This window comes from Humulus lupulus, chromosome X, assembly GCF_963169125.1.
Source record: "Humulus lupulus chromosome X, drHumLupu1.1, whole genome shotgun sequence".
NCBI lineage: Eukaryota > Viridiplantae > Streptophyta > Magnoliopsida > Rosales > Cannabaceae > Humulus > Humulus lupulus.
In genome coordinates, this window is record NC_084802.1 from 14862180 (window position 1) to 14886456 (window position 24277).

The window sequence follows — 24277 nt, forward strand, 5'->3', positions numbered from 1 at the left end:
AAGCCGAAATTCAAAGAAGCTGTCAGCCACTAGGGCCGCGGCGCTTGTTCCAGGTGCTGCGGCGCTCAGTCAAGTTCAGTCGTGGTGCATGTTCCAGGCGCCACGACTCTCAGTCAAGTTCAGCAACAAAAATTTCACTTTTTCCAAAACGTTCCAATTTATTCCCACTTGATTTTGTAACTTCCATACACAATATGGGAGTTAAAATCACATCTCTATCAACCATTTCTCATATGGCGTTATGAAATTCAATCTCAAATGTGTAACATATAATATACACATTATTGGGTAATATTTGGGAGTTATAAATTTGTAACTGATTTTGTAACTCCAAAATATGTCACATTTGGACACACACATGTGTCCAATTTTGTGACTCTCAATAATATGTTACAAGGTGTGACAAATCACATTTTGTCACATTATTTAATCTAATATTATATTATATGAAATAATATAACATTCCCCCACTAGATTAAATAATCACTTTTTGTAACACTTATTTAATCAATCAAACATTATATTAAAATATAATATTCCCCCACTTGATTAAATAATCACTCTCTATAGAAACCTTTGCATTGGTGCATAAAGTAAAATGTCTTTCGACTTGAATTTTACCTTAGTGTAATTATCACAAAGTTTGTGTAAATTTTGGTTGCCGAAGCATTGAACCACTATTGCTTGATAACAAACCGGTGATAACACACACACTTTTGCTATGTTCACTTGAGACCTCAATGTCTCACTTTTGCACCGTTAATGGCCATGTGCACATTCCATTCATAGGCTTTTCTTGAGAACGACTCCCAATTCTCATGAGGGGCGGCACCACCCCTAGGTCTATATAGGTAGAACTCTTACAGTATTTTTGTTACCCTAAAATACTTGTCTTTTCAAGACTGAGTTCTATTAAAAAACCTTTCGGTTTTAACCCACATTTTGGTAACACACTAGTACTCATATCTCATATGGGACAAAATTTGAGTACTACTATCTATTCACTTGATTGACTTGTTATTACCTATTGAACCTAATACTAGTTTGGTTACTAGTATTAAGAAAGGTTACCATCAACCGTGAATCTCTTTAGGGAGTCTAAGTCCCGCCCCTTGAGATGTAGAAATGATTCATTTGAATCATTTCTTTTCTCATGTATGCATACTTAGACACTCTCATTATTTTATTCAAACTTTGTTGCTAGCCATAGTTTGATTAAAATAGTTACCCCTTTAAAATAATGATTTTGACCATAGTCAACACCCTCACTATTTTATAGTTTTATATCCAAGATAAACATTTTTCCTTGAATATTAATTCTAGAAACCTCTTTGTTTCTAAAATTCTCCTTTATGTTTAAATTGATTCCTTCTTGAATCAAAATATTACAAACAATGACTTTAGACACCAAACATGTCTAGATTTGTTCATTCTATACACATATAGCCAATGTGATTTAGAATGTGGAAAATCACCTATTTGATAAGATGACAAAATTAATCAATTGATTAACAACAAAATAAATTGATTAACTTTGGAGCATCACCCCCACATTTCTCACATAGTGATAATAAAATATCACTTCAAAATAGAAATCTCTTCATTTCTATTAAGTCCTTTATCCTCCAAGATAAATCTAGACCTATGATTCTCAAAGTTCATCATGAGTCCTCTATGCCACATGATAAACTCTCAAGATAAAACCTCAATGTTTATCTTGATTTATTTACTTGCTAAAACTAGTCACACTTCTTTCAAAGCAACTTTTACTTTTAGTTGTCTAAATAATCTCAAAATCACTTAAACAACTTTTGTGTATTTTCTAAGAGTCTCTTTGAGATTCTTTTAAAAACATCAATTCGACATCCATTGATTTTCTCATCAAAATGAAAATGTCAATTTTTTAAACACTTTAAATCAAAGAAAATAAACCCTCATTGATTTATTTAAACACTTTGATTTCTTATGTTTTGTTTAAAATTATCTCCTCATCGAGATTAATTCAAACATATCACCATCTTTAACCAAAATGAATAATGTTCTATTTTATTCACCATTGGTGTAAAGATTCAAAATTGCTTCTCCAATTTTGTAATGTCTCCTCATTGAGATATTCAATATTTAAGAATTATTGTCACTAAATAATTCTCAAATATTTTCTCTTTTGACCATTCTTTAGACTATAAGTCTATTGAGTCAATATGTCATCCCATAATTATTTTTTATTATTATTATTATTTTTTTTTAATCCACTTTGATCCATTTTTTCTTGCAACAGCAAGACACAACCATTAAAAGATGTAACCCCCCTTAGCTTCATCTTTTCTTATCTTATAAAGTGAGATGGTAAACACTTAAATGGGGAATTTCATTTCTCAAATAATTCCTTTTATTTACCAAATAAATGGTAACTCATCACATTACAATAATATAGGATAAACATATTAACATCTCACAAATGTTTGCATGATTATAATTTCACATAGTTGTCAACATACATGACTAATATCATACTAATATGGCTCTTTATTAATATGCGAACATGAATTACAAATATCATACACATATTATTTCACTTTTCTATATCCCCACAAAATCAATATATTTATACATGTCATATAAAACTCATAGTTGTCATTCTAATAATTTCCCATTAACACAAAATAAGTTCTATGACATGCTAGCATACTTCCCAATAATCTACTAGATTATTTACATGTTAATCACATATAACAAAAACTCAAGATATTATATTATCTTCTAATCTAACCACTAAAAAACAAAGGAGATTAGCAAACAATGAATCTCATTTATAAACTTTTCTTCTTCTCATTTCTATCACTATATGAAAACCATTAGATCTTCTAAGAAAACCAAAGAAGAGCATTACCTTATCTTACCATCTTTTCAAAGTTGGATCCTCATATGATCTCCATGGTTTTTCCTTCCATTGAAAAGGAAAATAAGCTTTTGATTGTTAGAGAATATATATTATTGCTCAATGGAATTATGGAAAAACCAAATACAACTCTATGAAAAAATACAATGGACAAGATAATATTGATTAAATAAGTATTACAACTCAATTGCTCAAAATACAAGTAAATAAAAAGATGTAGAAGAAGAAGATTACAAACTCAATACTATAACAATACAAGTAAATAAAATCAACAAGATCAAAAGAATGAAAACACAAACAAACTCTCACACAACCAAAGTGTAGAGTAGTGGGGATCACCAACTTGAACAAGGTTCAAGACCTTTGTCCAAAAGCTTATTTCCCTCTATTCTCTAAGCACTAAGGGATCTCTCAAGGAAATAGCTTTCTGGAATAATCAAGCCTCAAGGTGTATTTTCAGCCAAGTGCTTTGTGGATGAAAAATGGTGTCATACAAGTGAGCATTAGGCTCCTATTTATAGAGTTTGAGATACCCCTTTGAATTTCAAATTCCACAAACCCCCATGGCTATTACCAATGTTTAATTGGATGTTTTATGGAATTAAAATAGAGATTTCGGAGTTACTTGGTTGTTGGAAACGTTCAAAATTGGATAAAAACTGAAATTCAAAGAAGCTGTCAGCCACTAGGGCCGCGACGCTGGTTCCATGCGCCGCGGCGCTCAGTCAAGTTCAGCAACAAAAATTTCAGTTTTTCCAAAACGTTCCAATTTATTCCCACTTGATTTTGTAACTTCCATACACAATATGGGAGTTAAAATCACATCTCTATCAGCCATTTCTCATATGGCTTTATGAAATCCAATCTCAAACGTGTAACATATAATATACACATTATTGGGAGTTACAAATTTGTAACTCCAAAATATGTCACATTTGGACACACACATGTGTCCAATTTTGTGACTCTCAATAATATGTTACAAGGTGTGACAAATCACATTTTGTCACATTATTTAATCTAATATTATATTATATGAAATAATATAATAGTCAGTGGGTCCTCATGCATTATTATGCCATGGGGGTCCCCTGGCCGCAGAGCCTGACTCATTGTGCCTTCTGTTAGCAGAAGGTCGTTGCCCCCTGCTCGGTGGATTTGGCTCATTGGCCCCTGGGTGTCTAGGGCTTCAGGGAGGCTGCCTGACCCTAATCTACCTCTGGCACTGGGGATTGCCTCGACCAGCTTGAGAAGGTGGCTGCTGTTCAGGATCCTGAATTAGGATGTCCTGTTGAGCAGCAGGCAGTTGCTCCGACCTTTGAGGGCTTGCTGGCTGAAGCAGAGGACTCGGATTTGCGGCCTGTTGCAATGTTGCATTTGGTGGCTGATCCGGTTGAGAAGTCAGTGCAACCTGTCCCCTAGCCAACTAAATGGCTGCTTCTAAAGCAGCTGTGGCATCTCTTTGCCGGCGGTCCAGGTCCTCCTGCTGCTCATTTAGCTCCTGAAGCTGACACTCAATTTCCCTCTGTTGTTGTGCCAAGCTCTCCACCGCATTCTCTTGATTGGCCCTCAGATTGGCCAACTCGTCCTGCAACACACTTAGTGTTGTCCTCAACATTTCAGAGTCCATTTCTTCCTCCTCAAAATCCAAGCGTGGCTTATTTTCAGCCACATTTGGAGGAGGAGGCTGAGTGGATGCAGCGCCAGAAGTCTGTCCAGCTATCTTGGATGTCTTCACCATTTGATCTTCTTAAAGTTCTTGATTAATCTCTCAATGAGAGCACCAGAATGTTGGCCCTTGATTTGGCCAACGACACGGAGTCAAAATAACGACAGGAAATGAGATGAAAACAAGAAGAGAATAAAATGAAAAGTAAATAACACAAGCGATTTATAGTGGTTCGGCCCCAATGAGATGGTAATGACCTACGTCCACTTAGTGATCTTATTGATATTGAATCCCACTAATATGATCAAAGAACTAGGGTTCTTGAGTTTCACAAGCTTTAGGAAGATTACAATTTCGGTGGATAATCACACTATGCTTTTCTCTCTTAATACAAAGATTAAAAGTTCAAAAGTCCAGACCTCCCTTCCTTGAGCCCTCCTCTTCTTATTTATAGGCTCAAGAGGGTTACATGGGCCGATGGGCCTTAACTACAATTAATATCATCATATCAAGGTAATAAAAGGAAACATTATAAATGTAATTATTACAAGATTGCATATCCCAAAGGAAGTAAATGAGAGTATGCGACTAGACTGGTTGCACCTCATCAAGAGACTTGACGAATCAATAATTATCTGTTCGATGATCGAACATGATCTCTTCACTCGAAATTGCCACGTGTAAGAAAATCTTGCCACATCATCGGGAGCCATTTTTGGGTAAACATTACCGAGTTCCAAAAATGTAAGTATGGGCTAGTCCTTAGGGTAAGCTGGTAACAAACAAGTCAAAGAACTCAAATAATACAATCAGTTAGAATACTAACCACTCAGAATTGAGATTGAATTGACCTATGGTCAACTATATGATATGACTAGAATAGATAATGATGGTATGTTTACTTATCCTATCTACTTTCAATATCGGTCCAATTCGATGTAACAAATACATCTGATCTTATATACTTTGCTAATGTTCTGGAAAGAACATAATACTACAATGTGTAAGTAGATCATATCGTAGATTGGCAAGTCAGTGTAAATCCCGTGCACTGACTAATCTTAGGACTAACTTATATTTGAACATATAATCATAATTATATTCCACTATGATTACGCCACTATAAATATGATTAGCTATATGCTCGGGATTTAATAGAAGTTTATATCAAACAAATAATCATGAAAATAAAATATGTTAGCAAAGTGATTGACCGAGTCAAAAATTGATTTCTATTATTTTATTGATAATAAATGAGATTATAAAGAAAATGGGTTTAATTAGGGCATAAAAACCCAACATGCTCAACCTTAGAAAAGAACATGAAAAGAAAGAGAGAAAAACGTGAATGAGGGAGGCTGCTACCCTTAGCTGATTTCTTTCAAGTTTTAGGGTCAAATGACCCAAATGCCCCTCCTCAATAATATCCTCCTTAATAAACCTCTAGGGAAAATTTTTCATTTGCCTAAGTTCCCACCAAACCTCTATTAGTTCCACTAATCATCAAATTAATCAACTACTCCATCCAATGCAATTATTCCACCAATTTATTTCATTTATCAATAATTTCCCAAATATACGAAATTACCAAAATACCCCTTGGCTCCCTGAGCCGGATACTTTAACCCCGTTGTGACTTTTTGCTAAAATTGCTCAAAAGGATCCACTCCTGAAGAATATCACGAATACATCCACATAATCATGTGGTCTCAAGAATATAACACATAAAATATAAATATACCCTCAACGGGTCAAAATTATGAAAATTCCATTTTTTTTTTAACAAAAGTGGGTCTCTAAACACATTTAATACACATAATCATGCATACTCAATTATATATCAATGTAATCTACATATTTTTTCCACGTTCCCTCCCAGCACGCTAATCCAAGCCCTTAATCTTATGAGTTTTGGAACATTACAAAAACCATACCTTTGTATCTTTACAATGAGGCTATTTATAGATATAAGGCGACAAAAACATAGAAAAGAAACAGAGCTAACTTATGGTCTTAACAAACCCAAAAAGAATTAACGATCATAATTAAAAATCCTCCACCTTGACTGATAATTCTGATTTAAATGCTTGATGAGACTTGATGTGCTTCCAAGGTCACCCTCTTCATTCAACGGTGGCCATGAGCAAATTCAGACAATGTCTGAACTTTGCTATTGGTAATGCTTTGGTGAGCATAGCAGAAGGGTTCTCTTCGGTTGATACCTTTTCCAGCTTAATCTTCCCTTCTGTGATGATGTCTCAGATAAAGTGCATCCTAGCATCAATGTGTTTGGTCCTTTCATAAAACACCTGATTTTTATTAAGGTGTAAGGCACTTTGAATGTCACTAAATACAATAATTACTCTTTGATCAATACCAAGTGCCCTTGTTAAGCCTTTTAACCATAAAGCTTCCTTGACAACTTCTGTACAAGCTATATATTCGGCTTCGGTTGTGGACAAAGTTACAATTGACCGTAGATTTGCTTTCCAGCTGATGGTGTAGTTATTAATCTGAAACACAAAACCAATTTGAGATCTCCTAGTGTCCACATCCCTTGCATAATCTGAATCGACATAACCATGTACTTCTTGTCTGTTTGAACTTAAACCATAGAGTAACCCAATGTTAGATGTCCCCTTTATAAATCTCATCATCCATTTAACAACCTCCCAATGCCCTCTCCATGGATTTCCCATATACCTGCTCACCACACTTACTCCATGGCATAGATCTGGGCATGTGCAGACCATAATGTACTTCATGCTCCCTACAACACTAGTGTAAGGAACTCTTTGCATAGATCAGATGTCTTCATTTGAGTTTGGTGCTTGAGTAGATGATAATCATAAATGTTGAGCAATTGGAGTCACTACTAATTTGGCATTGTCAAAACCAAATCTTTTAAGAACCTTAGATATGTGTATCCCTTTGAGAGAGTAACAATCACTTGTGCTTTATGTCTCTAATTATCTCAATTCCCAAAATCTTCCTTGCTGGACAAAGAAATTTCATTTCAAATTATGCACTCAGCATCCCCTTTACTGTGTTAACTTCAAAAATGAGCTTGCTTGCAATTAATATGTCATCAATGTATAAAAGCAAGTGTACTACATACCTTACATTTGTTGTCTTTACATATACACAACAGTCATAAGAGCTCATCTTAAAACTTGATTTGATTACAAAATCATCAAACCTTTTGTACCATTGGCGAGGTGGTTGTTTCAGCCCATATAGGGATCTTTTTAGTAGGCAAACATGGTCTTCCTTTCCCTTTTCTTCAAAGCCTTCAGGTTGTCTCATATGGATTTCTTCTTCCAATTCTCCATGAAAAAATACCGTCTTTACATCCATCTGTTTGAGTTATAAATTATCAATGGATGTTAAGGCTAATAACACTCGAATTGAAGTGTGTTTGGCTACAGGAAAAAAGATTTGAGTGTAATTTACCCCCTCACGCTATGTAAAACCTTTTGCCACTAATTTGGCCTTGTAACATGCTCTTTCGATTTGAGGAATTTCTTCTTTGAATTTATTCTGCCCAACAAGTTTCTTGACAAAAATCTAGGTATCACATTTTTATGTAGAGAGTTTATTTCTTCTCTCATTGCAACCTCCCATTCAAGTCTATCACTACACCTTATAACTTCAGTGTAAGTTATTGGTTCCTCATCCATATATTCAGATACGGTAAGAACATAATGGATGATATCTACAAAGCCATATCGTTTAGGTGCCTTAATTTCTCTCCTTTCACGATCCCTTGTAAGTTGATAAACTTGAATACCAACCGCCATATCAGTTGCATCTAGATCTTCTTCATCAGAAATTTCCTCTTCTTCTACTTCAGTTGTTGGCTATCTATCTTACTGTTCAATTTGATTTTCCTCATGATTCTCCACCTCAAAATATAATTCTTCAGCTAGTTTCTTTGACAGTCCTACAGGTTGAGTTTCTAAAGTTCCCTTGTACATTTTATCCTTTTCAAAGACCACATCTCTACTGATAAAATATTTCTGATGGTTGCTTTAATCAATGCTCACTACACCAAACACCCATTACCATAACACATCATTATAATACTATTTAAAAAGAGTTATGGTATATTTATATATATATGTGGGGGAAAAAAAGGGCGGTAACTTATTTGGGAGCCCGCCACTTATATTTTTTTTCACACTAAATATTTTTTCACAAAAAGCTCCATCCTTATTACACCCTTCCATTATCAACTTGAAGAAACCCTTTATTCCTTCACAATCCAAATCCCAATCCTTGCTACTGTTCCTCCGCTGCCGTTGACACTGTCACCGCCTTAGACAGCACCGAAGACTCTCGCCACCCCTGGCCCGAATGGATGGCCCTCGTCGACCGATTGACCACCAAGGGTTACTTCAGCGAAACCCTTGTCGAAGATGAGGCTGATAGTCTATACAAGAATATGAGCCTTTTGAAAGACCCCTGTCTCAGCTTCGCTCGTGACCGTACGATGTTCTCAAGTAAATTATATCTTTCTTTCTCTATTTGTTTGGTTGCCGAGAAAATATGAGACAAAAGCTCAACTTTATTCATACTTAGTCTCAATTAAGAAGAGAAAAGAGAAAGAGTAAGAGAAAGCTCTGTACACAGTCAACAATGGCATTGATAGATCTGAGAATCTTACGTTTGGTCTCTCTCTCCCATTTCTCGACATCTCCATCTCTCTCTCACATTTCTCCCATTGCTCCTCAATTTCTGGCAATCACTATCTCAATTTCAAGCTCTCATCGGCATGGGTATGTACTTCTTCATCTTTATTTATCCATCTTCACTCATCTATTTCTACAACTATAACCCTAATCTTCACTTTAAGTACCATTTTTCTTTCAATTTCTCTTTCTGTTTTTTCATGACTGATCAATGATTCATCATTAATGTTCTCTTTGTTAATTTTATTATTGCAACCATGATCATAGTGATCTTTGTTTCTATGTTTAAATATGGTGTGTTTTGGAATATAAATGAATGTTTGTATGTAGGCTAAACTTGTATGTATCGAGTGTCTTTGTGTTATTTGATGTTTGTGTCAATTTATCTGTAAATTTTGTTTAGTTTGACTGCTTAAATTGGTCTTGTTATATAAAAATAAGCTTTGCTAAACCTATGCATAATAACTGTTTGATGGAATGCTTCAGTGAGATATATGAGTAAAATGTTAAGTCCTGAAGTAACATCAAAGAAGGCAACTTGTCGTTTATTACATTGTCGTTTTTAGATCCCTAAAGCTAATTATATTTACTAAATATATTTACAGGTATCGATAAGTCCTGAAGTAACATCAAAGAAGGTAAACCGTGACATTATCAAACAGCTGGATACTCTCTACCGTGCCTCTCATTTGGCTAATCTGAGAGTTTCTTATGATGGCGGGAAGTCTATCTACACTGCTGGGGAGTTGCCATTTTCCTCCAAAGAATTTATTATAAAGTTGTCTGACAATGATAGAGAAACTGGAAGCTCTAGTACCAGGAGGTATTATATACTACATTAAGTTTGACATTTTGAGTAATACTATTTTCATTTTTATGTACTCTGTTCTGATTTGATATTTTTTCCCTTAATTAGCCGTAGGGAACATGAATTTAAGGTGACCATCAAGTTTGCTTCGAAGCCAGACTTACATCATCTGCGTCAGTTTTTACAGAGCAGGCAACTTGATGCTCCTCAAGAGACAATTCAAGCACTGGATGTTGCTCTCAGAGGAGATCCATCGGATAAGTAATTCAATACTGCCTTCAGGCTTTAGAACAAAATGCTATTCTTTATAAAATTTTCTTACTACTTTACTATTTTTTTTCATCTGAAAATTCAGTGCCTGGTAGTTTATTTTGGTTTGTTTATGTTATGTAACTTGATAATAATGTACTCTGTATGTTGTTAAAAGTGCTGAGTTTTTTTTAGTCAATGGCTTGAGTGTATGTATATCTTTAACTGTAGGTATACTGTTGTTGGGAGGTCATTTTTTCACCTCACACTGGGGCGTCCTGGTGAGCTTGCAGATGGCATAATCTATTGGAAAGGGTACTATCAAAGTTTGAGGCTAATTCAGTTAGGGCTTTCTCTTAACATTGGTATTGCCTTTAGCTAGTTTACTCTTTTATGCTTATATTGTTACAAGGCACCATATGGTGCACCACCCGATGGCGTAAGGTCGTTGTTTGTGCAATTTAATGTCGGTTCACACATAATCTAGTAAGATGCTAAAATCTAATATGGAAGATGTTATGTGATGCCCTACAACAATTTTTGTTATCTAGATGGTTTTTACCAAGTGGACTGACGTTTCTTTTTCTGAACTACCTTATCCAATTGTTGTAGATGTTTCAGCAAGGGCTTTTTATGAAACTATAAGGGTATCTGATTTCGTTTTCAAAAACTTTAATGTGAGAGACGATCTAAGGCCATTGCATGATCAAGTCCGGCTCCAGGTTCTTGCATATTACTAAGTTGGATATGGGTGTTTTTCTTATCTATTATTAACATTATTAAAAGAAATTTATATCTATTTTTATTGCTGCAGCTAAAGAAAAATTTGAAAGGGGTTAAAGTAGCATGCAGTCATTTGCAAAATACAAGGACTTATAAGATTACTGGGATATCGACAGAGCCACTGAACAAATTAATGTGAGTGTGCATATGTCATGACCTTAACCATTCCATGTTGGTATGTGCTAGTGCTGCTATTTGATTTTAATAATTTGGGAAGATTTTTCTTGGTGGTATTTAAACTTCTCTACCTATACTTTCAAATTGTTTTACTAACATGTTTATATTTTATTTTAGGTTTACTCTTGATGATAAGATGACACAGATTTCAGTTGCTGCTTACTTTCAAGACAAGTACAAAATCAAACTCAGATATGTGACATGGCCTGCTCTGCAAGCAGGAAATGCAGCAAAGCCTATTTACTTACCCATGGAGGTTCCCATCATAGTTTCAATAACATTTTTTTTTGCATGCTAAGTTCTATTGGACAGCAGCTATTTTCATGATTATATTTCTAAATGTTGTATCCGTTATAGGTTTGTACAATTGTTGAGGGGCAAAGATACTCTAAGAAACTCAATGAAAGGCAAGTAACCAATCTATTGAGGGCAACCTATCAAAGACCAAACGACAGGGAAGAAAGCATTTGGCGAATTGTTAAGCAGAACAAATACAGTGATCATGAACTTGTCCAGGATTTTGGAATTAGTGTTGTAAACAATTTGACAATGGTTGATGCTCGAGTTTTGCCTCCACCAGTGGTATTTTTCTAATATGAGCTTGCTTTTGCGTTTGACGAGTGAGTTCTACTCTTTCAATTGGAACTAATTCTATTATTTTTCTTCATGAAGCTTTTATATAGAGGTACTAGGAGGGAGGCTACTGAGCATCCTCGATTTGGGCAATGGAATATGTCCAATAAAGTAAGTAAATGATCTTTATAACTCCATTTTGTTATGATGTATGTGAAGAGGTATGATTCATTAACTTATTTTTTTATTTTTATTTTGGGTTATGATAGAAAATGATCAATGGAGGCCAAGTTGAGTTTTGGACATGTGTGAACTTCTCGCGTATCAATTCAGATATTCATGATCGCTTTTGTTCAGAATTGGTCAGTACTTGGCTCAATATGGGAATGGTATGGTTACCGGATCTTTCTGTCTCATCTCTTTTACTGTGACATTGCATTGATTGTTTATAATTGACATTTTTTATCATTTTGGATACTTGGAAGGCCTTCCAAACTAGACCAGTAATTCCGTGCAACGCTTGGCCAGCTAACCAAATTGAGAGGGCTTTGAGATCTGTTCATGAGCAATGCAAGAAGATACTTATCAACAAACAACTACAGTTGTTAATAGTTATGTTTCCTGATTCTGGTGGTTCATATGGTGAGCGACTTGGCCAAGACTTGTAACTATGAAGTTTGAAATGCCATTATAACATTTTGTTTTAGCTAAAAAACATTACATTCCTATTCCAGGGATGATTAAATGAATTTGTGAAATTGAGCTAGCAAATATGACTTGCATATCTAAGACTTTTACAATATATATTGAAAATTGTACAATATATATTCTTTCATTTCTATTGAAAATTGTGCATGAATATACTGTTTTTCTATGTTTGCATATTTTAGGACCTTGATCAAGACTCCAAATGCAGCTCATGGATAGGGCTATGGACGAGGTTGGAGGGCTCGGCTTGCGGAGGGTTGTGGATGGCTCGGTCTCACGGAGAGGTCATGGGTCAAAACTTGAAAAACTTGAAAAGCAGGAAAACCTCACTGAACCCATTATTTTCATGTTGCTGGTATGTTCTATAAATTTCTGGCTGTCTTTGTTCGTGTGATGTCTAAATAAACACAAGTGTGAAAAGTACAAAGTATATTTGATTAAATATTTGCACTCTAGTCATGTTGACTGTTATATACGAAACAGGGAGTCTTATGCAGGATTAAATCAATACTTAGAGTTCTCAACTGTAACTTTAATGAAATTTATTTGGGAAAAAAAAGATGAATTTTTTAGCTGCTGTTTTCAATTTTGATCCACTTAGAGAAAACCTAAATATTGAATTCTTATAACTGTTTGTTGGAGTTTGCATATCCTGTTATTACTTTGTATACGATTTTCTCTTTTTATTAAAGTTACTCTCTTGCATCTCTTGTTTATAATCAATTTTTTTTTTATATCTCTTCCCTTAGAACACTAGGCAATATATATAATAATCACTTAGTATGCCTAGTACATTTCTTATAATCTTATTGGACATATATTCAGCCAATAATAATAGGCCTAATTAGTAACTAGTTCTTTTTATTTTTTATGGAATAATTAAACCTCAAAGAAGGCCTAATATTCTTATCATCTGTCTTGTTACAAGTAGTTGTGTGTCACGATAAAACTTTGTTATTGCACTAGTTCTTTGTCACCCACTGAATTAGCTTACATAACTAACTCTTGAACTCTCTTTAAACAATCTTCACAGTTGCTAATTTATCATGCCATTAATAGAAGATTTATTTAATTCTTCCTGCTGAAAATTACAATGTCCAAGTAATGCTTGAACTTTGAGAGAGTTGGAGATTTTTCAGCATAAATATCTGTTGTATGAACTTACTTATGTCAATATGCTCTTCTGCTTTAGTGGCAGCTATGATTATGGCAGTGAAAACATTTGATAACTACTGAATTTAAATTGGATTGATTCTCAGATTGAAGATTGCATTCCCCAGCTTTAACCTGTTCCTGAATTTTGGTTTTAGTCTCTCTTGCTCTTAATTTCCATCTCTCAGAACTATAGTACTAAATTTCTAATTCAGATTATTTAGGAACCAGTTGTAATAATAGTAGAATTCTTCTATGGTGTATAATTTCATTAAACTTCTGTTGATGAAGAAGTTTATCAAAATTATACACCATAAAAGTTTAGACTATTAGAAAAGTATTATAATAACTAATCAAATAAAGTCATATGAGTTTGATCTGTTATGACTTTATATGGATTTGTTCTATTTCCTTGTGGACAGCCCTTTGAGTTCCCACTCTGCAATTTAATGAAACTCCTATGCAAAATCCATCTTTTCTTCAATTCAGTTGTTCTTTTGACAGATTTTCACTTAATCAATTTTGTAAAATTTTCTTTTTCTCCACATTTAGTGCCACATCAGGGGGTATTCTAGACAGAGTTGTTGAAGCAGAGGATAAGAAACATGGAGATATTCTAAGACTAGTAAATTTTATTCTTCTTCTACATTGTACCCTTGGTGCAAAACATTGTCAATTCAGTTTGGTATTTTTTTTTCAGTAACTCATAAAGGAAAATATTTACAATGTTGTGAGCAGGACCATTTCAGCTCAAGATCTGTCCCATTTTTTAGGTTTGTATTTTTTTTCTACATTTTTATTTCTACTCTCTTTGTCTCTCTCGGCTCCCTCTCTCTCTCTATCTCTCACTCATCTCTTTTTTGCATTTCTTAACTATTTCTACCAGCAAGTTTCAGAATAATACTTAGGGGGGAAGTTGTGGAACATCAAAATATCGCTAATGATCTCAAATTTCAACAATTTATTGTGTATTGAATAATTGTCTGTCAAAATAGATTCACAATTATTATGTTTAATGGTACTTTTTAAAAGTTAATAACACATATAAGACTAAACCCCCTTTTGGTCTTTCTCTCAGATTGCATTTCAAGTACTAGTTAAGGCATTGATTAATTTGGATCCTGGTGAGGAAATGGAGTCTCTAAGAAAACAATTTCAAGAATTCATTGCAGGCCTCATGTCATTACCAATAAACATTCCTGGAACTAGGCTTCACAGATCATTACAGGTAAGTTAGTTATTATTAATCTATTACTACTCACATCTTGCCTTATTTCATAATTACTAATTATGTTGGTACAAAATATTTTTCCTCTTCTCTTTTCAGGCAAAGAAAAAAATGGTGAAGCAAGTATAGAAAATTTTAGAAGCCAGGAAAAGTAGTAGTAGGATGATCACCGAAGAGGCTCCAAGAGATGTAATAGATGTTCTTCTAAATGACACAAGTGGTCAATTAACAGATGATCTAATAGCTTATAACATTATAGATATGATGATCCCAGGAGAGGATTCAGTTCCTGTTCTTTTGACTCTTCCAGTGAAATATCTCTCAGATTGTCCTGCTGCCCTACAACAGTTATTGGTATGAACCACTTAGTTTGTTGTTTCTCTTTGATTTTTTCTTTTCTTCACTCTGAATGCTAACATGTAGAACTTCTTTAGTTCCATACTATGTCTTGTCTGAAGCTTTTCTTCTATTGTTATGGGAATAGCATTAGTCATTGGTCTGGCTCTTAGAGGTTTCCTTGCACAAGTAGTGTTTCTTGGTGTGTGAAATGAATATGGTAATTTTGTCACATTTACACATCATGTATTATTTTCTTTTTATAAATTTGTACAACAGCCTGTAGAGAAGTTACCACATCTGCAACCCTTTTGTCTAATTACTTTCTATTTATGCTGCTGGGTGCTCCTTTTGTATAGTTCTTTATTCTGGCAATTAGATAGCTTCCATTATAGTTGCGTTTTAGATTTTTCTTTTTCTCTTATTGGTTGGATGTAGTGTATGTTGGGCAGTTTTTTTTTACCCTTGTGGATTTTCTGCTATTCTTTTCTTTTTTATTTCCTTCTTTCTTGCTTTACTTATTTGTTAAATCAGAGATGCTAGGCATAATTGTAACTTTATTTTTCTGATATGAGAAAGAAAAACAAAATAAAAATCAATTCCATAGTTTGCTAACTAAATAAACAAAGTCATTTGGCTCTGTTTCTTTGCTGTTGGGAGTTGTTCTTTTAGTTTTGTTCAAGTTTCTATTGTAAGTTTATTAGGTATAGAGTTTCTTTTCCCTCTTGAAATGAATTACCACATAGTATTATGAAAGCATCTCTTCCTGACAGCATTTTGATGAGGTTTCCTTTTTTATAATGTCATATTCCCATATATGAACTTAAAACATGACAATTTCCAGAGTTTTTGTTTGATACTTTAGTTTGTCTTATACAAGACATAGTAATTATCTAAATAATAATATATCAAATTGGCCTTTACCCAATGTTTCTGCAACAAATCCATTTGATTTTCAATATTTGATTTTTACTTATAAAATGAATTAAAGTCGTGTTTGGATGGTTTGAGCTTTTATGAATTGAGTCACAAGAGCCACTTGCATGAGATAGAGCCCACCCGGAAGTGATTCTCATATGAATATGTTTCTGTTTTATGGAAAGATATTTTGAACGGTGTAAAGTTTAACAGTACCTTCTGAATATGTTTCAGGTTTGTGGAAATTATGGCTCCTGTCTTTTCTCGAAAAGCTTGGCGGTGTGTATGGCACATGATTCAGGTATGGTGTGTGTGTATGGTTATTTAGTTAGGCTAAAAAACTTAAAAATTTATGCAACTAGAAATCTTAGAAGTTCTCGTGAAATGTAAGTTGGAAAGCTAGTGCTTTTCGCTTTCTTGACAAGAAACATATTTTAGTTTATTAATACAAAAAGATAACATTTCCACTTTTGTTTTTTTTTCCCAGTTTTTGTTTGTCTTGTTTCCCATAACCTAACTCTAAACACATTTCCCACTTCGAACTTAGAAAGAAAGAGAAACTTTGGGAGAATAAGAGGAATAGCATGGGCTTCATAAAGGACCTCTAACAGCCATATTCACATTTGTTAATTTGGATGCCATACTTGATGCCCTGCTGGTTACCTATCACAGAGAGAATTTTGACAAAGCTATTTACACATCAATTCTATGTTTGTATTGAACTTTACAGAAAGGAATTAACCTTGCTAGGTCTTTAGAGAAGAAATAAATGGGGATAGAAGTTAGTACAAAATGTATGAATTGTTTCTTCATATTAATAATAAAATGACTTTTTCTTTTACAATGTGCAGGTATATTGAGATGATTTCTTTGGAGCAATTCTTGACAACATTTGTAGTTGAGGCCTTTAGAATGGAAGAATGTATTTCACTAATTTTTGTGTACATTTCTTGTTTTGTATTTAGTGATAAAGGAATCTAAATTGGGCATAAATTATGTTGTAATATGATTTCTTAAGCCTAGACTAGTAGACTAAATATTGTAATTACATTTTGAGTAATTAATAAAAATCTATTTATGTTACCATATTTGGCTTCAACTTTCATATTTGTTTTCCTAGTTTTGTGTAAGTAAAAAAAGATTATGTTTCTCTAAGCTAATATAACACATGTGTTATACTAAAGTGTAGTATAACACAAAAAAAGTGTTATACTAAAGTGTAGTATAACACAAAAAAAGGGTTATGCTAAAGTGTAGTATAACACAAAAAATGTGTTATATAATCGACTATAAATAACATAATTCAACACTTATCTATATATTAAAATAACACAGAAATTGTGTTATCGTTGATAGTACAATAACACATCTGTATAATACTGATAAAGTGTTATGTAAAGTACCCTGACCTACGATAACATAGTCGGTCTTAACACATGAGAAAGTGTTATCGTATGTTTTGATAACACATTTTTGGTGTTATTAAAAGCATTTTTTCTTGTAGTGGCTCCACATCTTGTAGCCTTTGAACCCAATTGAATACCTGATGAACACACACTTTAAAGCTCTAGGCTCTGATTTGCTCTACCTTATGTGAACATAAGCAACACATCCGAAAGTTCTCAAATGATCATATTTTTTTGGATGTCCCGACCACATCTCAATTGGAGTTTTGAAGTTAAAAGCTATTGAAGCGCATCTATTAATCAAGTAACATGCAGAAACAACTGCTTTAGCCCAAAAATTCTTGGGTAAACCCGAGTAGATCAACATACACCTTACTCTTTCAAGGAAACTTATATTCATCCTTTCATCGAGACCATTTTGTTGAGGAGTATTCCTAACTGTCAAATGTCTTGCTATACCAGCCTGCTTAAAAAACTTGTTAAACATATTAGCACAAAACTCTAACCCATTGTTAGTTCTAAGCCTTTTGATTTTCTTTTCAGTTTGAGTTTCAATCATAACCTTCCATTCTTTAAAAGTTTCAAATGCATCATTCTTGTTCTTAAGTATATAAACCCATACATGTCTTGAAAAGTCATCAATGAAAGTTAGAAAGTACCTAGCTCCACCTCGAGAAAGAGTCCTTGATGGTCCCCAAAGATCTAAATGTATGTAGTCAAGTGTGCCTTTAGTTCTGTGAGTTCCAACACCAAATTTGACCTTTGTTGATTTTCCCAAAACACATTTTTCACAAAAATCCATGTCCTGAATTGTGTTCTCACCAAGCAACCCTTGATTCTCTAAAATTTCGAGACCTTTTTGGCTAACATGACCCAATTTTCTATGCCAAAACATTGCTGAATTTGTCATGACTTTAAAAGCTATTGAAACCATATCTTTAGATGTACTCCCTTGTAAAACATGTACCCCATTTATCATTAAACCTTTCATCAACACCATTGAAGATTTTATTACTTTCATGATACCATTCTCAACTTTGACTAAACAACCCTCTTTATCCAACATTGCAACTGATATAAGGTTCCTTTTTATCTCAGGAACATGTATCACTTGCTATAGTTATACTATACTACCTCTAATAACCTCTAGTTTTATTGATCCTATTCCAATCACCGAACAAGCTCGATTATCCCCAAGCTTTATTGTCCCTCATTCAGTCTTCTTGTACTTGATGAACTGAAGTTTATTCGGACACACATGAAAGGAACAACTTGAATCAATCACCCAGTCGATGCCTGAATACCTTGATACCACTAAAACTCCAGCACTGTTATAACCTTCACTATTGCCTCCATCTAAAACAACATTAGCATTACTCGATTTCTTGCTGTTAGATTTTAGTTCAGGGCAATCCTTTATCAAATGTGTGGTTTTGTGACAAATGAAACATCTCTTCTTGTACCTCAAATTTGACTTCCCCCTTTTCTGATTTCCTTGACTCTTATTTTCCCTTTTGTCTGTTCTCCCTCGGATCAGTAGCCCTTCTCCTGAGATTTCTTCCTTCTGTTCAGATTTTCTCTTCATCTCCTTAGACATCAAGGCACTTTGAACCCCATCCAATGTCAATAAATCCCTTCCAAACATCATAGTGTCTATGAAGTGTTCATAGCTATCATTGAGCAAAGAATTCAGAATTATAATGGCTTGATCCTCATCTTCGATCTTAATTTCTATGTTTTCCAAATCAAGAATTCTTTATTGAAATCATCCAAATGATCTTCAATGGACTTATCAGGTGTCATCTTGAATGAATACAAATTTTGCTTCAAGAATAATCTGTTTGCCAGAGACTTAGTCAAATAAAGACTCTCAAGTTTTGTCCATATACTTTTTGCACTCTTCTCCTTTGTGAGATTACGCAAGACCTTATCACCAAGACTTAGGATGATAGAACTATGGGCCTTGTCAAGAATGTCATCCTTCTCCTTCTTGGTCATCCCCTTTAGCTTGGTCTCATCAATGGCGTTTTGAAGTCCTTGTTCCCCAAGCAAACTTCATCTTTACCCTCCACAATCCAAAATCATTCTTTCCTCTAAATTTCTCCATATCAAATTTTGCATTACCCAGTGTTCCCCAAGATCGAACCCTCCAAGTCTTGAACTCTATCAAGCTCTGGCGAAACCTGGCTCCTGATACCAGTTTGTTAAGCAAACTTCACTTGATATTTGACGCATTCTCACACTAAGATAATCAAGAACAAACACAAACAAACAACTCAGAAAGATTTACATGGTTTAGAAGGATTTCTCCTTCCTACATCCACAGGAAGCAACACTTAAGCTCTTTATTATTCTCTCTGAAACAATCTCAATTATTACAAGTAAAACCATACCTTTGTGTCTTTACGATGAGACTATTTATAGGCATAGATATAAGGCGTCAAAACATAGAAAAGAAACAGAGCTAACTAACGGTCATAACGAGCCCAAAAAGAATAGAGTCTAAAACAGAATTAAAGGTCATAATTAATTGTATATCTCTATGTCAATCTTTTATTGGACTCTGTCAAGTGTTATATTGTGTTTAGATTCTTATTATTGTAGTGGTGTAATCTCACTCTCTCCTAACAAAAGGGTTGTGGTAGTGGAAAAGAGGTAAATGAAAGATGACAAAAAAAATGAAGCACCACTGCCCTTAGTGTTTTACCACCGCTCGTACAAGGTGGTGGGGTATGAGCATGCTGCTTTTCTCTACCTTATGGGCACCTAGATCATTTCGAAGGTTCCCAGACATTACAATACATGGGAATCAATGCCTTAAAAATACAAGGACCAATTGTTTTTTTAAAAATGTCTTATAATTAATATATTATTGTGTTTTTTTTCCAATGTAGTGGTATTATAAAATAAAAGGTCGTGAGGATTATGCAAAGTGTCTAGAGGGTATCGATTGAGAGATGGAAGATCGATACCATGATAGGAAAACAAAAAGACAGACACACTTTGAAAGTTACTACAAAGGACAAGAGGATTGGGACGAGATCTTCAACCACCTAACCAAGGCGCAGTGGAAGCAGAATTGTGAGTTATTTACAACTCCAAGTTTGATTGCATGCTCCCAAAAGAACAAGGAAAAAGAAAAGAAAATAAAGTATCCTACATCGCAGGGTACAAAATCGTTGGCGATCATTCGCCACAAGAGAGTAAGTGAAAATACCAACACAATTTTTTCTATTAAATTATAATTTCTCTAACATTTTGTTTATATTTTTCAGGCAAACCCGGACCTTATTGAGACATGGAAGGAGTATCTGTGTAAGAAAGACAAATAATTTTGTCAATGATGACATTGAACGAGATTATGTAAGTCTAGCTAATTGTATTCTAATATTCATATAATTATGTTTTTTTGTTGTCTCTAATGTTTCCTTAAAATAGACAAAATTGAAGTGCTACAAAAAGTATTGTGTCAAAGGCATCTCTGATATCCGATTCGAATGATGATGGTTTGACAACAATTGATCATGTAGAGGTGTTAAAAACGTTTTTTTTTTTTGTTGATAAATCAGGAAAGATTCATTAAACAACCAACAACTATTACAGATAAGTCCTCAAACAGCCCGAGCTTCAAAAATAGAACAAAACCCAAACAGACCCATTACAAATTCCCAAACCAAACTAAGTTTCTTTGACTAATTTTCTTTGGCATTATATATGTAATTCTTGTCTTTACACTGAATTTTGTATTCTGTACAATCTTCTCAGGCTGAGTAATTTTCCCCAGCCAAAAAATCTCATTTCTCACCCTCCAAAGCTGGTAAACCAGAGCTGCAATGGCAGCCGAGTAGACCTGCTTTTTAAAAGTATTAACTTTGGCCCGTTCAATCCATCTGGTCACTTTCAACAAAGTTGTTGAATTAGTATTCCAATTCAATCAAAGCAGAACTTGTTGAAAGCATCTGATGGCAAAAGAACAATTGAAAAACAAGTGCTCACAAGATTCTTCAACTATTCCACACAGCAAGCAGTCAGAATTCTCAATGATCCTATGCCTTTTGAGCCCGTCTTTAGTATTCAACCTGTCATGAACAGCCAGCCATAAAATGAAGCTATGTTTGGGTGTATTCAGCATGAATAATATTGTATCCATATCTGATCTGATATCTCTCAGGTTTAACTTGCGGCAATGAGAACAGATTTTTAAATTTCTCTTTAACTTCCACAACTTTCTTCCAATACCAGCTACTTGAAGCAGGGGCAATGTAATTCCACCAATCTACTTGTTTGATATAGACATGATGGACCCATTTAACCCAAAGGTCATCTTTCTTCTCAGCAACAGCCCAAATATACTTTCCAAGGGCTGCAATATTCCAGTCCCTACTGTTCTTGAATCCTAAACCACCTGAGTTCTTCGAATTGCAAACTAGGTCCCAAGCTATACGACCTGGTCTGGTTGAATAGGCCTGCCCTGTCCAAAGGAAAGCTCTACAAATGGCTGCAATCTCATTCAATACTTTTTTAGGAATAATCATAATCTGACTCCAGTAAGAGTGAATTGAAAGAAGAACTGAATTGATCAGTGTAACCTGGCCAGCAAAAGAAATATTTCTGGAGCTCCAGCATTTAATTCTAGCAAGCATCTTGTCAAGAAGAACCTCACAATCCTTTGCTGAAATTCGCTTGGAGCAGATCAGAATTCCAAGATATTTGAAAGGCAGAGCACTTCTACTGTAACCCGAAGCATCAAGGATTCGTTGGACTTCATGCTCATTCATATTACTACAGTAGACAGCCGATTTAGTCTGATTTGGACAAAGCCCAGAAGTGCTAGAAAAGAGCTGCAATCCTTGAAGCATATAGTAGATAGATCTGAAATCACCATGACAGAATAACAGAATATCATCAGCAAAGATAAGGTGATTAAGTTTGATCCCTTCACACCTAGCATGAAATTTAAAATCCTTTTTACTTCCTACTCGATGCAAAATTCTTGAAAGGTATTCCATCCCCAATACAAACAATAACGGAGACATAGGATCGCCCGGCCGCAGCCCCCTCTTAGACTCAAAAAATCCATGGGAAGAGCCATTAAACATAAGCGAGAATTTTGGAGTGCGAACACACTGCATAACAAGCTGAATGAATTTACTTGGGAAATTGAAAGCTCCAAGCATTTCCTCAATAAAATCCCATTCAATAGTGTCATAAGCTTTCCGCAAATCAAGCTTGATCATACACTTAGGTTTCCCAACTTTCCTTGCATAATGATGGACTAAATCTTGACATATCATGATATTGTGAGCGATAGATCTCCCCTTGACAAAACCTCCTTGATTTTGAGCTACAAGCACCAGAAGAACAGCCCTCAACCTTGTGCATATCATCTTCGTGGCAGCTTTATAGAGTACATTACAACAGGCTATGGGTCTATAATCACTCACATGTTTTGGGCATTTACTTTTCGAAATAAGAGTCAAAACAGTAGAGTTCAATTCGTTTAGAATTTTCCCAGAATGCAGAAATGACAGTATAGCATCACATACTTCATCTCCAACTAAATTCCAATTATCCTGGAAGAAAAAACTGCAATATCCATCCGGACCAGATGCCTTTGTTCCAGGAATCTCCCAAATGGCTTTTTTAACTTCCTCTTGACTATAAGGCAGCAACAGATTGTTAACATGCGAAGTAGTAAGGAATGTACCCAGAGAAACTATTTTTGTAAGCACTTTATTCCTCACAGCCATCTTACTGCCCAGTAACTTCTGATAATAATCCAGAAATGCTGCTGTGACCATATCAGGCTGATCTATCCATTCACCCAATTCCGAAGTAATAGAGCAAATTCTATTCTGATTTCGCCTCTCTCTAATGCGAGCATGGAACAAAGCTGAGTTAGTATCACCATCTTGAATCCAATTGAGCTTAGCTTTTTGCTGCAAGAAAGAACAGTAAGATCTATGAATGTCAGTGTATTTTTGACGAGCTTCAAGCTCCAATTGAATAAGTCTGGGATTTAGAGGATCCTTATTCAATTGATCTTGACATTCAGTTAAAGCATGCGAGGTCTCCAAATCAGCAACATGAATGTCCGTAAATCCTTGCTTATTAATCAGTCTCAAAGTGCTCTTTAGTCTTTTAAGCTTCTGAACCACTTTGTACATCAGAGTGCCATCTATAGGACGAATCCAATCATTGTGCACCAGATCTTGAAAACCAGGAAAGGACTTCCACATGCGAAAGTATTTAAAAGGCTTCCTACCAGTGACTAAAACAGGTGTTACAGTGAGAATCGCTAGAGAGTGATCAAATAACCCCTCATTCATAAAGTGTACCTCTGCAGCTCCATAAGTATCCAACCACTTTTGATTAGCCAAGATTCTATCAATTTTCGAGTAAATTCGATCTTGGCCCTGCTGTTTGTTATTCCAGGTATAGAAATTCCCACTAAATTTAACATCTTCCAATTGGCAAATCTCCACACACCTCTGAAAAGAATGAGCCTTAGTATATTTAACTCTAGCACCAATACGCTCCTCCTTAACCAATATATCATTGAAATCTCCCAATACAATCCAAGGATCTTCCATAGATAGGTCCTGCAAGTGCTTCCACAAAAGATTTCGACTCTCTTCAATATTCATACCATACACAAAAGTTACAAAGAAACTGTCCAT

At 34.7% G+C, this 24277-nt stretch overlaps 4 protein-coding genes and 1 long non-coding RNA gene across 5 annotated transcripts; 3 read left to right on the forward strand and 2 right to left on the reverse strand.

The window, feature by feature from the left end:
* Positions 1–6691: 6691 nt before the first annotated feature.
* LOC133805550 (secreted RxLR effector protein 161-like) lies at positions 6692–7369 on the reverse strand. Its single transcript, XM_062243732.1, has 2 exons — positions 6946–7369; positions 6692–6813 (listed from the first exon to the last, which is right to left on the reverse strand). The coding sequence occupies exons 1-2, from the start codon at positions 7367–7369 to the stop codon at positions 6692–6694; spliced, it is 546 nt and encodes a 181-aa protein (XP_062099716.1).
* A 2822-nt stretch (positions 7370–10191) lies between these two features.
* LOC133805551 (protein argonaute MEL1-like) lies at positions 10192–11870 on the forward strand (the record flags this gene model as incomplete). The annotated part of the gene is made up of 6 exons (XM_062243733.1): positions 10192–10328; positions 10548–10681; positions 10929–11038; positions 11131–11234; positions 11394–11532; positions 11634–11870. Coding segments are annotated over 6 exons (861 nt in total), but the record flags the coding sequence as incomplete, so codon positions are not given.
* A 359-nt stretch (positions 11871–12229) lies between these two features.
* LOC133805552 (uncharacterized) lies at positions 12230–15483 on the forward strand. The gene is made up of 6 exons (XM_062243734.1): positions 12230–12238; positions 12740–12912; positions 14262–14334; positions 14448–14482; positions 15197–15291; positions 15422–15483. Exons 1-6 carry the CDS (start codon positions 12230–12232, stop codon positions 15481–15483), a joined length of 447 nt encoding a protein of 148 aa, XP_062099718.1.
* An 863-nt stretch (positions 15484–16346) lies between these two features.
* On the forward strand, positions 16347–17274 carry LOC133804390 (uncharacterized). Its single transcript, XR_009878450.1, has 2 exons — positions 16347–16492; positions 17043–17274. It is a non-coding gene; the product is annotated as an uncharacterized LOC133804390 (long non-coding RNA).
* Positions 17275–21706: 4432 nt separating this feature from the next.
* LOC133805553 (uncharacterized) lies at positions 21707–24277 on the reverse strand. The gene has a single exon (XM_062243735.1). The coding sequence runs from the start codon at positions 24275–24277 to the stop codon at positions 21707–21709; it is 2571 nt and encodes an 856-aa protein (XP_062099719.1).

Excerpts from the sequence above, each read along its gene's own strand:
- LOC133805550 (XM_062243732.1), bottom strand. The coding sequence starts at position 7,369 with ATGCAAAGAGTTCCTTACACTAGTGTTGTAGGGAGCATGAAGTACATT. Across the intron at positions 6,814-6,945 it reads AGGCTTAACAAGGGCACTTG|AAGGGAAGATTAAGCTGGAA; the intron begins GTATTGATCAAA and ends ACATCATCACAG.
- LOC133805552 (XM_062243734.1), top strand. Across the intron at positions 12,913-14,261 it reads CCATTATTTTCATGTTGCTG|TGCCACATCAGGGGGTATTC; the intron begins GTATGTTCTATA and ends CTCCACATTTAG. Across the intron at positions 14,483-15,196 it reads AGATCTGTCCCATTTTTTAG|ATATGATGATCCCAGGAGAG; the intron begins GTTTGTATTTTT and ends ATAACATTATAG.
- LOC133805553 (XM_062243735.1), bottom strand. The coding sequence starts at position 24,277 with ATGGACAGTTTCTTTGTAACTTTTGTGTATGGTATGAATATTGAAGAG.